Source organism: Pipra filicauda, unplaced genomic scaffold (genome assembly GCF_003945595.2).
Source record: "Pipra filicauda isolate LSUMZ 115617 unplaced genomic scaffold, ASM394559v2 scaffold426_size588282_pilon, whole genome shotgun sequence".
Taxonomy (NCBI): domain Eukaryota; kingdom Metazoa; phylum Chordata; class Aves; order Passeriformes; family Pipridae; genus Pipra; species Pipra filicauda.
In genome coordinates this window covers 519,733-532,214 of record NW_024104561.1, presented here as the reverse complement: position 1 = coordinate 532,214, position 12,482 = coordinate 519,733, and the positions used below count along the sequence as shown (strand labels likewise).

At 39.5% G+C, this 12,482-nt stretch overlaps 1 protein-coding gene across 2 annotated transcripts in view; it reads left to right on the top strand.

Annotated features, from left to right (window-relative positions):
• PSIP1 (PC4 and SFRS1 interacting protein 1) overlaps window positions 1–12,482 on the top strand; it is a 34,199-nt gene extending 21,717 nt beyond the window's left edge. For both annotated transcript variants that reach the window (XM_027742368.2, XM_027742367.2), the window contains exons 13-17: window positions 305–375; window positions 5,246–5,347; window positions 6,042–6,261; window positions 9,115–9,226; window positions 11,695–12,482. In XM_027742368.2, the coding sequence (XP_027598169.1) occupies window positions 305–375; window positions 5,246–5,347; window positions 6,042–6,261; window positions 9,115–9,226; window positions 11,695–11,755 (566 nt within the window). In that variant the 3' untranslated portion in view covers window positions 11,756–12,482. The remainder of the gene's footprint in view (window positions 1–304; window positions 376–5,245; window positions 5,348–6,041; window positions 6,262–9,114; window positions 9,227–11,694) is intronic.

Here is a 12,482-nt window from a genome sequence, read left to right as displayed (position 1 = left end):
AAACTTCTTGTTAAGCTAGCCCACAATTAGAGTGTGAAAGCTGTGTATTGGAATAGAAAATTCTTTTCAGTTTTAAGTCCTAAGGAGAAAACTAAGTGGGTTGCTAATAATGTTCAGTTTTAAAAAAACTGTGTACTTTATTTCTGATAGTAAGCCCTACGGTGTATTTATTGTGCACCTGCATGTAGGATGCCTGCCCATATTCTTCTGCTTTCTGTGTGAAGTTTATATTTGTAGAATCGTTTCTGCAAAAACAAACCTGATATTTTTATCAAATATTCATACATACTATTTTAATCTTCAGAAACATCAATGGATTCTAGGCTTCAAAGGATACATGCAGAAATAAAGAATTCCCTGAAAATTGATAATCTGGTAAGTATATTTTTTTAAAAACTGATTTATATGTCAAATTCCAGTAGGAAGTGATTGTGTGCTTGTTTTTAAATAATATTCTGAAAATGAGAGGAATTCTTTAAATTTGAAAGATAACTGCTGTTTAAATGTGGTTACTGTGGGCAGTGAAAGATGAGTGTCAGCAAATTAAATTGGTTTTGTTTGAAAATACTTGATAATAAATTATTTACTGTAAACATTCAGATGGAATGATGTAAAATGAAGCGTCTGGTGCCAGATCAGCATGCTTGGCTATGTGGAAACATCAGAGAGACATTGAGTGTAGTAGTGGCAGACTTCCTGATGCAAGGGGTTGGGGGCACCAGTCTGCTGACTCCACTCACTGTCAAGTGAGTGAAATCTGTTACTTGTTGGAGTTTCAGATTTGGAATATTGCTGGCAGATGTTTAAAGCTTTCTGGCCGTAAGACTATTTATTTGCTACTGCTGATTTTGTGTTGGCTACCAATGGTGTAGTCAGGGGATGCTTGGAAATTATGAAGCATGACTGCATGACTCTGAGAGTGATGGTCAAGGTATAGGGACCCAGGTGGTTGCCTCCTTTCTCGAGAAAAGAACTTGTGAAGGAATGGATAAGTGTGCTAGGAGGTAGCAGGATCCACCCAAAAGTAGTGCTGCCAAGAGGCAACCTGGCCAGCCTGGTTGAAGACCATCAAACTAGGAATGGTAGCAGAGGAGGAAGTGGTGTGGAGCAGGATGGCAGTCAGATATAAACAGATGTCAGCAGAGTCATGTAAACAGAACTGACTTTGTAACCAGCAGCATTCTTCTGCCAAACAGGACTGAATTGGCATGACCACCTCAGCACAGAAATGAGGAAGTGCTGGCAGCACAGCATTATGAGGAGAGCTTTCAACTTTTCTGGAATGTCAGCACAACTGTTTTTCTCTTAGGGGTGTCTTTACACTAATGCATTACAGCAGGGGGAACAACCCAAGGGAACTGGATATCTGCAGTTGCAGGGCCTGCGGTTTCATTGATATCAGAGATTCAGTGAGAAGTTCTTCAGGAAAGATGGGTGCTGGGAAGACAAGATGAAAGAACTCTGTGAAACATCAGGGGAAACGTGTAGCTCTGCACTGGGGCAGTTAATAAGCCAACTGAGAGCTTATGGGTCAGGATTATTAAGCAGACCAATATGAGTAATATCCTGAGGATGTAGAGAATGAAGTCATCTTTAAACAATTGGGAGACACCTCTGGTTCTGATTGGAGGCTTGAAACATCCTGGTATCTGCTGAAGGGGCATGAGACTTACACACCAATGCAGGAAGCTTCTGGAGTGTGGTAATTTCCTAACATAGGTGATGAAAGTAACAAGGCAAGACACCTTGCTGGACCTGATTTTTCTAGACAGCAAAGAGCTGTCAGGCATTTGCAGGTCAGGGGCAACCTTGGCTGCAGTGACTGCAATGGTGGAGTTCAGGTTACTGGTAGAAGGGAGCAGGGCAAAAAGGATCGCATCCCTGGACTCCGGAGAGCAAACTTTGACCTCTACAGAGATCTGCTTGGAAGAATCTCTTGAGAGACTGTGATGGAGAGAAGATGGGACCAGGAGATCTGGCTCACTTTTAGCAATTCTCAAGGTTGATTCATCTTCACAAGCGGAAGGAATAACCAAATGTGGCAGGAAGGCTGCACAGATGAACAAAGAGCTCCTGACTATAGTAAGGGCACAAAAAAGGAAGCATACAAGAAGTGGAAGCAGTGAAAAGTGAACAGGGAGGAATATGCAAGCACTGTCCAAGCATGGAGGGATGTGCTTAGGAAAATGAAAACCCACCTCAAGTTAAATCTCGGGAGAGAAATGGGGGACAACAAAGCTTCAAGCACCTCACCAGTAAAAAGAGGACTAGGAAAATGTGAGCCTCCTGCTGAATGGGGTTGGGATCCTAGTAAAAAAGAAGGCTAAGGTAAATCAGTGTCTTCACCTCAGTTTGCTAGTACAATTCCATTCAGGAATCCTAGGTCCCTAAGACCAGTGGGACCTGGTCTCAGATCAAGAATGGGAAAGCCTTGATGCTCAGAGAACAAGGATCAAATTACAGAACACTTAAACAAAGTGAGACCTGATGCAGAATAAACTGAAGAGTGCAGAGAGAGCTTAATAGTGTCATTGTGCATCCACACCATTTTATTTTTGAAAAATCATGGTGATGAGTGGGAGGTTCCTGAGGACTGAAGAAAGCAAATGTCACCCTCACCTTGCAGAAGGAGTGTCTAGGAAACTGCAGGCCAGTCAGTCCCATGCTGATCCCCTGAAAGGTGATGGAACAAATCCTCCTGGAAACTGTTTCCAATAATATAAAGTACAGTAAGGTCTCTGGGAGTTGCCAGCATGGGTTAATGAATATGAAATCATGCTTAACCAAACTGATATCCTTCTATGGGATGACTGGCTTGGTGAATGAAGGAGAGCAGGGGACACAGTTTATGTCAAGTTTAAAAAGGCTTTTGACACAGTCTCTCATAACAGCCTCAAAGACAGTCTCATGAAGTCTGGACTAAGAAAAGTGGATAGGAAGGTGGACTGAAAACTGGCTGAACAGCAGTGCACAGAAGACTGATTGGTAGCAGAGAGTCCAGCTACAGACCAGTCACCAGTAGTCAGTACTATTAAAATATCTCATTAATGACTGGGATGATGGGACAGACCACACCTATAGCAAATTTGAAAATTATATGGAACTGAAATCAAGGATTGGATGGGAGTGCTGCCATCCAGAGAGGCTTGGACAGGCTGGAGAAATGGGCCTTCAGGAACTTCATGAACTTAACTTCCAGTTCTGCACCTCTGGACAACAACCCCATGCACCAGCACAGGCCGGGCACTGAGTGGCTGGAAAGCAGTTTGTGGGAAAATGACCTGAGGTGTTAGTGGACACCAAGCTTAGCATGAGCCACCAGTCTGCTTCTGTGGCTAAATTGGCAACCAGCATGCTAGGCTGCATTAGGCTTCCAGAACATGGAAGGAGGTGGTGGGTGCCCTCTTCTTGGCACTGATGAGACACTGGATCGTGTTTTGGGCTCCCAGGAACAATAGGGATATGGACCTACTGTAGGGCACCCACTTAAGGGTCACAAAGATGGATTAAGGGCTTGGAGCACATGTCATAGAAGGGGAGGCAGAGAGCTGGGAGTGTTCAGTCTGGAGAAAATGTGAAGATAAGAAAGTATGAGTGTGAGTGAAGAAGTATGGCAGCATGAGGAACAGCAAGCTGCTACAACTTGGGAATACAGAGTTGTTTTGGGTTTTGGAAGCAAGGTTCTGGTAGTGAGGGCAGGGGGCTGTCTTGTGCTGGATAGCTCCAGCCTGCTCCAGTGGATGAACCCTGCAGGGTATGGCTGAGCCCCTCAGCCAGGATGGAGATGCATCTATGGAAACTTACTTGAACAGAGAGCAAAACACACTGGGCAGAGAAGAGGAGGAGGAGGTGGGGAGGAAGAAGTGAGAAACAGCAGAGGAAGCACCAAGGTCAAAAAATAAGGGAGGAGGTACTCTGTGTTGTTGGAGTAGGTATTCTCCTTGCAACCTGTGGAAGAGACCACACTGTGATCTGTTGAGAACCCATGCTGGAGATTGGTCTGAAGTACTGGAGATCATGGGGAGAACCCAACCTGAAGCAGACTGTGTGAGGGAAGGAGTTGGAGAGAGGATCTGTGATGTACTGACCCTCTGCCACTGTGCACTGCTTGGGCTGGGGAGGGGAGTCTGGAGTGAGGTTGAGCGTGGGAGAGGGAGGGAAAGAAAAGTGTTGGTTTACTGTTTGTCTTGGTTTCTCACAACCCACATCTGTTTTAGTTGATAAATTAATTTTCCTAAGTAGAGTCTGTTTTGCCCATTACAGTAACTGGTAAGCAATATCCCTGTCTTTATCTTGACCATGAGCTTTCTCATCCTGTTTGCAGTGGCTGTTGTGGACATCTGGCTGCTAGCCAAGGCTAACACCACCACAGTGTTAGTATGAAACGTTAGTTTCCAGTGTTGCCTGTTCTTAAATTATTTTATTAAGTCTATGCCAATACTTTGTCTCAAAAAACAGTTCACCTTAAAGAAAATTCAGAAAGCTCTCACTTCAGCATTTTTTCATGATTTGGCCTAAATCATTCTGTCATGAGCCAAATAGTAAATTTTTTTAATACTGATTTCCTTTGAGAACAGAAGCTACAACTTTATACAAGATACAGAAGATTACTGTGACTTGTACCAGCAATGACTCTTTTGAGTTCTAAGTAGTAATTAAAATAAAGACTAGCAGAAGATAAGGAAAATGAGAACTAAGTATTATAGAAAGAAGACTTTAGTACACTAGTTCTTAGAAATGCATCAGAAGCTCACATAATTCCTTCTGTATGTCCTGCACAGTGTGTCATTCATCAAACTTTTAACTGAAAAATCTACAAAGACACAGTTCTCTATATTAACTGCAGTCCACTTAATATGCTTTACTTCCTTCCCAGTGGCAAATCACTTGTGAAAAATTGTGCATGGTAAAGACTGACTAGACAGAACAGCTTCAAGCATAGAAGTACTAGAATTATGAAACTAGCATAAAACTTGAGTTTGTATTTTGAAAGGATAAAATTCTTTTTAAATGTTACAAGTTACTCAGATACCATCTGCCTTTTATGGAAGTAGCTGAGAGGCACCTGGTGTTAAATTTTTGTTTGCAAGTTTGACTACATAAAGTATTCTACAATTAAGTACATAGTCAAATTAAGGATGTTATAGGAAGGTGTCAGTGAGCATGGAAATTAATTTAGTATGGCTATTTAAAGATTACTAACATGTCAGTTAAGTCTTCAAACTAATTTCTTGTTTATATACAGGATGTGAACAGGTGTATTGAGGCTCTTGATGAGCTTGCATCCCTTCAAGTCACAATGCAACAAGCTCAGAAACATACAGAGATGATTCTAACTCTTAAGAAGGTGAGATTCACAATGTTAATTAAAGTAACCTATATGTTTTTTAAATTGATATCAGCTTTTTTTTATTACTGGGATACTATGTCTAGTTTGGGTCCCTACAGTTCGAGGATGATGCAGACAGGCTGGAGGGGACCTAAAGGAAGGCCATCAAGTTGATCAAAGGGCTGGAGGACCTCCCTTTTAAGGAAAGACTGAAGGGTTTAGTTCTTTCCTTCCTGAAGGGAGGACCTCATCATAGTATTCCAGCACCTTAAAAGGCAGCTGCAAAGAGAGTGTCAAAGCTCTCTCTTCATAAGGAGACATATGAGGAAGATGAAGTGTAATGGGTACAAGTTGCACTGGGAAAGGTTTTACCTTGATATTAAAAAATAAACTTTTTTCCAGTGAGAACAATTGTTCACTGGAACAGCCTCCCCAGGGATGTGGAGGAGTCCTCATCGCTGGAAGTTTTCAAGATGCAGTTGGACAGGGGGTTCGATTAACCTGATCCAGGCTCTCTTTTCCATGAAGGGTTGGACAAGGAGATCCCTCAAGGTCCTTCCCCACCTGGCAGTTCTTACTTTCTTTGATACATCAGAGAATGGGAAAGTCTGTCATTTCGGGTTAAATGAAGAACTTCATCTAGCGCGTAATGAAATTACATAGGCATTTAAATACCTAAGTGGAGCTCATTGTTTTATTACTTTGATTTCAGATACGGAAATTCAAAGTTAGCCAAGTTATCATGGAGAAATCTACAATGCTATATAACAAGTTCAAGACCATGTTTCTTGTTGGGGAAGGAGATTCTGTTCTTTCCCAAGTACTAAATAAATCACTTGCTGAGCAGAAGCAGCATGAAGAAGCTAACAAAACCAAAGAACAGTGGAAGAAAGGAGCAAACAAAAAGGTGGAAAAGGAAAAGGACCAAACAGGTAAGTCATGTGGTTTTAGTTTTTTGTCATATAAAAGACTTAGTCTCTATTAATTTCTGAGACAGCTTCAAAACATCCACGATGTAGGAATTCTGCCCACCTATGAAAACCTTTACATAACTGAAATAGTCAAGGATAAAACTGCTATAACTAACTTTCAAATTCAAGAGCGTAATGTTTTCCATGGCCATGTTATTTCTTATTACCTGAAGGAAAAGGCTTTTGTAAAAATTGAGTTTAGCATTTTTTACTTCTTTAAATTTTCTAACTTGATTACATTACAGGATAAAAAAAAAAATTAGACATGAGGTAGAATTGCATACTACCATTGTTGCAGTTTAACCCCAGCCAGAAACCAAGCCCCACCCAGCCACTTGCTCAGTTACCCACCAGTGGGACTGGGGAGAGAATCAGAAGGGTAAGTGATAGAAAACTCACAGGTTGAGATAAAGACAGTTTAATAGGAAAAGCAAAAGCCACACACACAAGCAAAGCAAAACAAGGAGTTCATCCCATGGGCATGCAAGTGCTCAGCCATCCCCAGGAGAGCAGGGCCCCATCACACATAACAGTGACTTGGGAAGAGAAACACCATCACTCCAAGCATCCCTCCTCTTCCCCCTTCTTCCCCTCAATTTATATACTGAGCATGATGTCATATGGTACGGAATATCCCCTTGGTCAGTTTGGGTCACCTGTCCCAGCTGTGTCCCCTCCCAGCTGCCCATGCACCCTGAGGCTCCTTGCCAGCATTGGCATTATGAAAAGCAGAAAATTCCTTGGCTCTGTGTAAGCCCTGCTCAGCAATGACAAAAACATCTCTGCGTTATGAACCTTGTTACCCTATTACCAACCCAAAACAAATCCAAAACACAGCCCATACTAGACACTGTGAAGAAAACTAAGTCTACCCCAGCCAAAACCTTCCATTCCTCCCATGCCTAGACTTCCACCTGTCAATGGAACTTGCAGCTGCTTCATTCCCTTCATTAGCCTCTTCCTGTATCATGCATGCTCTACCTTGTGTAGCAGCAACTTTTAAGTACTTCTGTACTACTCCTGTGATGCAACTTCAGTAGTTCAGTCTAACAGAACTACTATTATGGGAGAATAAATGTTTATGCTCTTAACAGTACTATCACAGATAAATCAGTAATGTACAAGTACAGCATAATATTGAAAGCTTTCCATAGTAAGCATGCTCAGTAATACATCAGTAGTAAAATAGATAGTTGCCTTTTTAAATATGTTCAAATGTATTTAAATCCTTGAAAATGTAGGAATTCTACTCATCTATTTAAATTATTTAGATCCTTAATCTCCACAAGCACCTCACAGAAATTATATTTACTTTGAACTTGAACTGTGGGAGCAAAACTGTTTTAGGAAATCATTTGAAAATTACACACCTGGATCTGGAATAAACAAATTACTGTAATTGAGGTGATAAAGGATGCCAAGGATTCAGAAAAACTGTAGATGATATGCTACTTTATTTCTAATTGCTATGGAAGCAAGGATGATGATAAAATCCAAACATTTTATGGTGAGAGAATGTGTGATCTAGTAGATGTTCCATACAGATCTTTCCCCAAACCAGTGATCAGCACAACGAATACGTTAACAAAGGGCTAAACTGAAAGACTTCCTACACATTGTCTGGCTAGTGAAGCCACTCCAGATAAGGTTAACACAACTTCAGCAAGACACAGTAAAATACCATATTGTTACCCAGTCACAGAGAATGGAAAGAACTTCTGTCAGAGTAGGGGGATATTTTAGGGAAGTAGTTTTTTCTTGATTTGCTATAAAGAGAAATTCTGATCCTTATGTGCACTCTTCTGCCCAAACTGAACTGCTGAACTATGACTATCTTTACAAAACACAGTAATGTAATTGATTGTACTTGACGTACAGCATCAGATTCCCTTTAGTAACAAGAGATTATAGCATTTACTGTTTTATTAAATGCCTCCCATGACATTCAAGTTCAGAATTGATTCTGAGCAAGTGTAAATAGATACACTACTAGAATGTCATCTTTAAATGATCTTGTCTGCTTTTTAGCATGTCTTAGCTTGTAAGAATTCAGATGAGAAACATCGTGAATTTTTTTCTTGCTGTAGTACAGTAGTTTAATAGAGGGGGTTTTTTTATAAACCTGGAACTTGAAGTATAGGATTCAGTTCTGACTTAGTCATTTGTTCCTCAGCAGTTCACTCAAAATTCACTGGCTTGTAATATCAGAGCAAAGCATGTAGTCATGACCGAAATTAAGTTAGGTATTCCTGCTTGGACTTCACTAAATACAGCTTCTACTCCATATTTTGTTTTCCTGCTTGCAAATTGCGTGCTATAACTAACCACTTTTACTTTTTATATACACTCTCATATTTTGATTACACACATTTATTTGTTAGAGTTGAGAGTAAATGATATGTGGTGGACTATTAACTTGTACAGTTAAGAGTATCAAGAATCCCCATAAATGGTCCGACCAGGTTAGAATAGTAAACAGAATTCACTGCTGAAGTATATTCTTTGACTGGTCAGAATACAAACAAGCATTAGTCCTATATCTGTAGCATAGCAAGCACAAGAAGAACTTGAAATTGCATGAAAGATATACGCTGTTCAATTCTCATTACTAGAATTATGGGATGAGGCACTTTGCATGGAATTTTCAGGAGTTGAAACCATATCAGTTGCTGTCTTTTGTATTGTTTCAGGTGTGTGGGTATCAAGGTGAGGAGAAAACACTTATAATGCTTGATTTGATAAAGAAATTATCTGGGGCTTTTGAGTACAGTTTTGCTGTCTGCAGTACTGCTTTCCTGCACTTTCATTTTAAAGGTTCAAAGGTTCTGAATGGAGGGTCTGAAGCCCAGGACACCAACCAGTTACAACACAATGGAGAAAGCGCTGAGGAAAAGAAAGATAGGCATGAAGTTGGCAGTAAGAAAAAGTGAGTTAATAACCTTGCTGAGCTAAGGTTTTGTTCTGCTCTAGCTTAATGATGTAAAATAGAACAGCAGTAGATTGAGGTGACTTAACCATGTTGGCATACTGTTTTCTTCACTGAATTTTGTCTCAACTTCAGAGAATGATAATAGCAAGTAAATCTTCTGTTTAAGTTTCGAATTTACATTTTAAAAGTTATCTCACTCACTGCTGTAGTGGAGACTTAACAAAATTGCAGGATGTCCTGTTGTAGGAGAGAATCAGCATGCGGTGGGACAGGGCAAAGTAAAAGCTTTTTCCTTTATTTTAGACTACTCAATGCTATTAAGTTGGAAGCAAAGGAAGCCTGAACCCAATCTTATAGAAACAAATGGGATTTATTAATTTTTTTGTGAATTCATGTATTCTCATCAATAGCCAAGCTGCTTTAATTAGTATTCTACAGTGTAGCTATAGAATTGCTCAAATGCAGATAAACTGCAGGCTAGAACATAGACCTGAGAAATTCCAGAACTTCAAATGCTTATTGATGCACTTACCATTTCCAGACAAGAAGTCCTAAGAGAGCTTGAATTTGTCAGGAGGTTAAGTATTTAAACCTTGGTCTTACTAAAAAATGCTGTTTTGTAAACAGAACAGGCAGTGAATCTCCTACAGCATATGGAGAAATACACAACAGAATGTAGCTTCATGCAGGTAAACACAACAAAACAAAAAAACGCCTTAAGATGAAATTTAATTTGGTATTTGATATGAGGTGTCCCCAGAAGTACTGACTTCTGATTACACAGCTTTCAGAAGTTTGGGAGTTTTTGAGCAGTGATGCCAAATATTCATTTGGTCTGAGCGAGCAGCATGCTACAGGAACATAGTGGAGTTGCAAGTGTAGGTTCCTCATACAGGTTAGACATTGTAACCTGCTGCTTAAATAAGTGATTTGGCCAATCACACAGTGTGGTACTAACAAGGTGCAACACTCAAACTACTTGGCATTAACATCAAGGCAGTTCAGTAGTTCAGTTCTATTCCTCTAATAGAATATACTTGGCCAAGTATTTAAAAAAAAACAACTACTAAACTTGCTTGTCCAGGGTAGACTATTTTCATGGCCTGCTTCTTTCCTCATTCTTCTTCTAGAACCTGACAACACTTGGATTTTTGAGTGGTAGGAAGACAATCTCAGTCAGATTGCCCTTTGTATTTGTGATTAAAAGAATTAAGAAATTTGGGTGCATGTTTGACACCTCAATGGACATTGGTCAAAAGAAATGTAAGGCCAGTACTCCAGACAGTTACGCAACATGCCTGGAAAAGGCTGTTGCATATAGTGTTTCAAAAAAGTAACTTTGAGGCAAGACAATTTCTAACTTTAATACTTCAGTAATTGTGATTGTGTCTGTAGAACTTGCAAATATATTTTCCATGCATGAGCTAGTGAGGGTATCATGTTCTGCTAATAAACACTTATATCGTTAAGTGTATGTGATGTTTGCTGTGGCTTTGAATTCTGTACTCTTGACACAGTCAAAGTCTTTCATAAACACAGAAAGAAACCCACTTTACAAAAAAAACTTTATGTCTACTTTGGTACAGTCTCTTTGAATTTACTGTTGGCTAACAGCTGTAAACCAGATTTTATAACACCTCATGCAAATATTTGCATATTGAGAAATACATCCACATACCTGCTCTGAATTCAAGTACACTCCAGACTCTCCATCATACAAACTTCCTTTCAGTGTTTTTCATACATTTTTATTTACAGTATCCAGTTGCTTAGAAGTGAGACACAAGTAAGCAAAATAAGTATTATCAATGTTAAAAACACCTGTGTGGTTCCCACTGCTGACTCTAAGCATATAGTTTGTAAACCTCTTCAATCACAGTGCTGTCTATTCAGTTCTGAACTTTTCTCCTGATAGAGGGGAGATATGTCTGTACCTTTCTGAAGAGGTACGTCAAAAATTTTGGAAGACTGAAGTTGTGTAATATTTCTGAACTGATTGGCACTTAAGAATATCTTTCAGTTCTTGTTTGTTAAAAATACATACTGCTGCCTGAAGTTACCTGTCTTCGGGAGACAGTGGATTGATTATTTCTGGCTACGCAGGGACATGTGGTAAGGTATGTTAAGCCAGAGCACTTTTCCACCTAAACTGACATACCTTTGGCAGCAGACTGAGGAGAATTGCTTTAATGGAATACAAATCGAGTTTTGAATGACTGCTATTCACAGCCCATCACATACATCAGTAGTGATGCCAGTCACTACCATCTTAGCTTCAGATATGAGGGCCTAGCGTTTTCGGTATGATACTACCGCTGGTATCACTACCAGCCTCCTTGTCCAAACTTCATCTACTGTGATAAATGTGCATCAGCATTGCTTGCTCTAGACTGTACAATCACATGGAGTAAGTCTTTCTTGCTGCATTTTTTATGGTCAATGATGTTGCATTATTTTGTTTCTAGGACATGTGAAGAGAGAGAGCTTGAAAAGACAGCAGATGATTCTGCCTTTGAAAACAAATGACATCACAGGAGCATTTTTTTTGAATTACAAATTAAAGAGGATTGTTAAGTTTTGCATTTGAAATCTATAGACTGCTGAAATTCTAAATAATTTTATAAGCATAGTATTTTAAAGTTAAATTTTGTGGAATAAAAGCCCCTTTAGTCTTGGTTTTAAAGTATGTAAACACTTTTGCCAGTAGTTTTATCCAGTATTAACAGGTAACACATTTCAAAAGTCAGAAATCCCAGTGAGAAGGCAAATGCTTACAAGTTAAAGGACTTAGAGCTGTAGTATATTTTTTAACTTACTATTGTATGTTTGTCTAGCTAATAGCAGGAAAAAGTGTAAATACTTCTAATTTTCCAATTGCTTCATTTGTATAAAACCTCCTCTCTTCCTATGATACTGACCTCTGTTTGTCCATAGGTTTTCAACTCTTGCTGGGGATGTCTTTTCACTGTTTTGTAGGAGTTGAAAGCAGCGTTTTTGTAGCTGTTACAATGTTAATGTATGAGTATACCTAACTGTTTTTTTTAAATAAGTCTAGTTCTGTTTTTGCAAAATGCATTGTGCCAATTTACTGTAATGTGGCTGTATGGTATGCTTTTGGTATAGTAAGTATACTGGAAAGAGGTGTGGTATTCTCACAGAACCTGTTGATGCACAATGGTTGGAAAACGGTGTCTTGAACAATTTACGGAATTAAAGAATTTAATAAAGAGAGAGTTGTATAGACAAAACCATT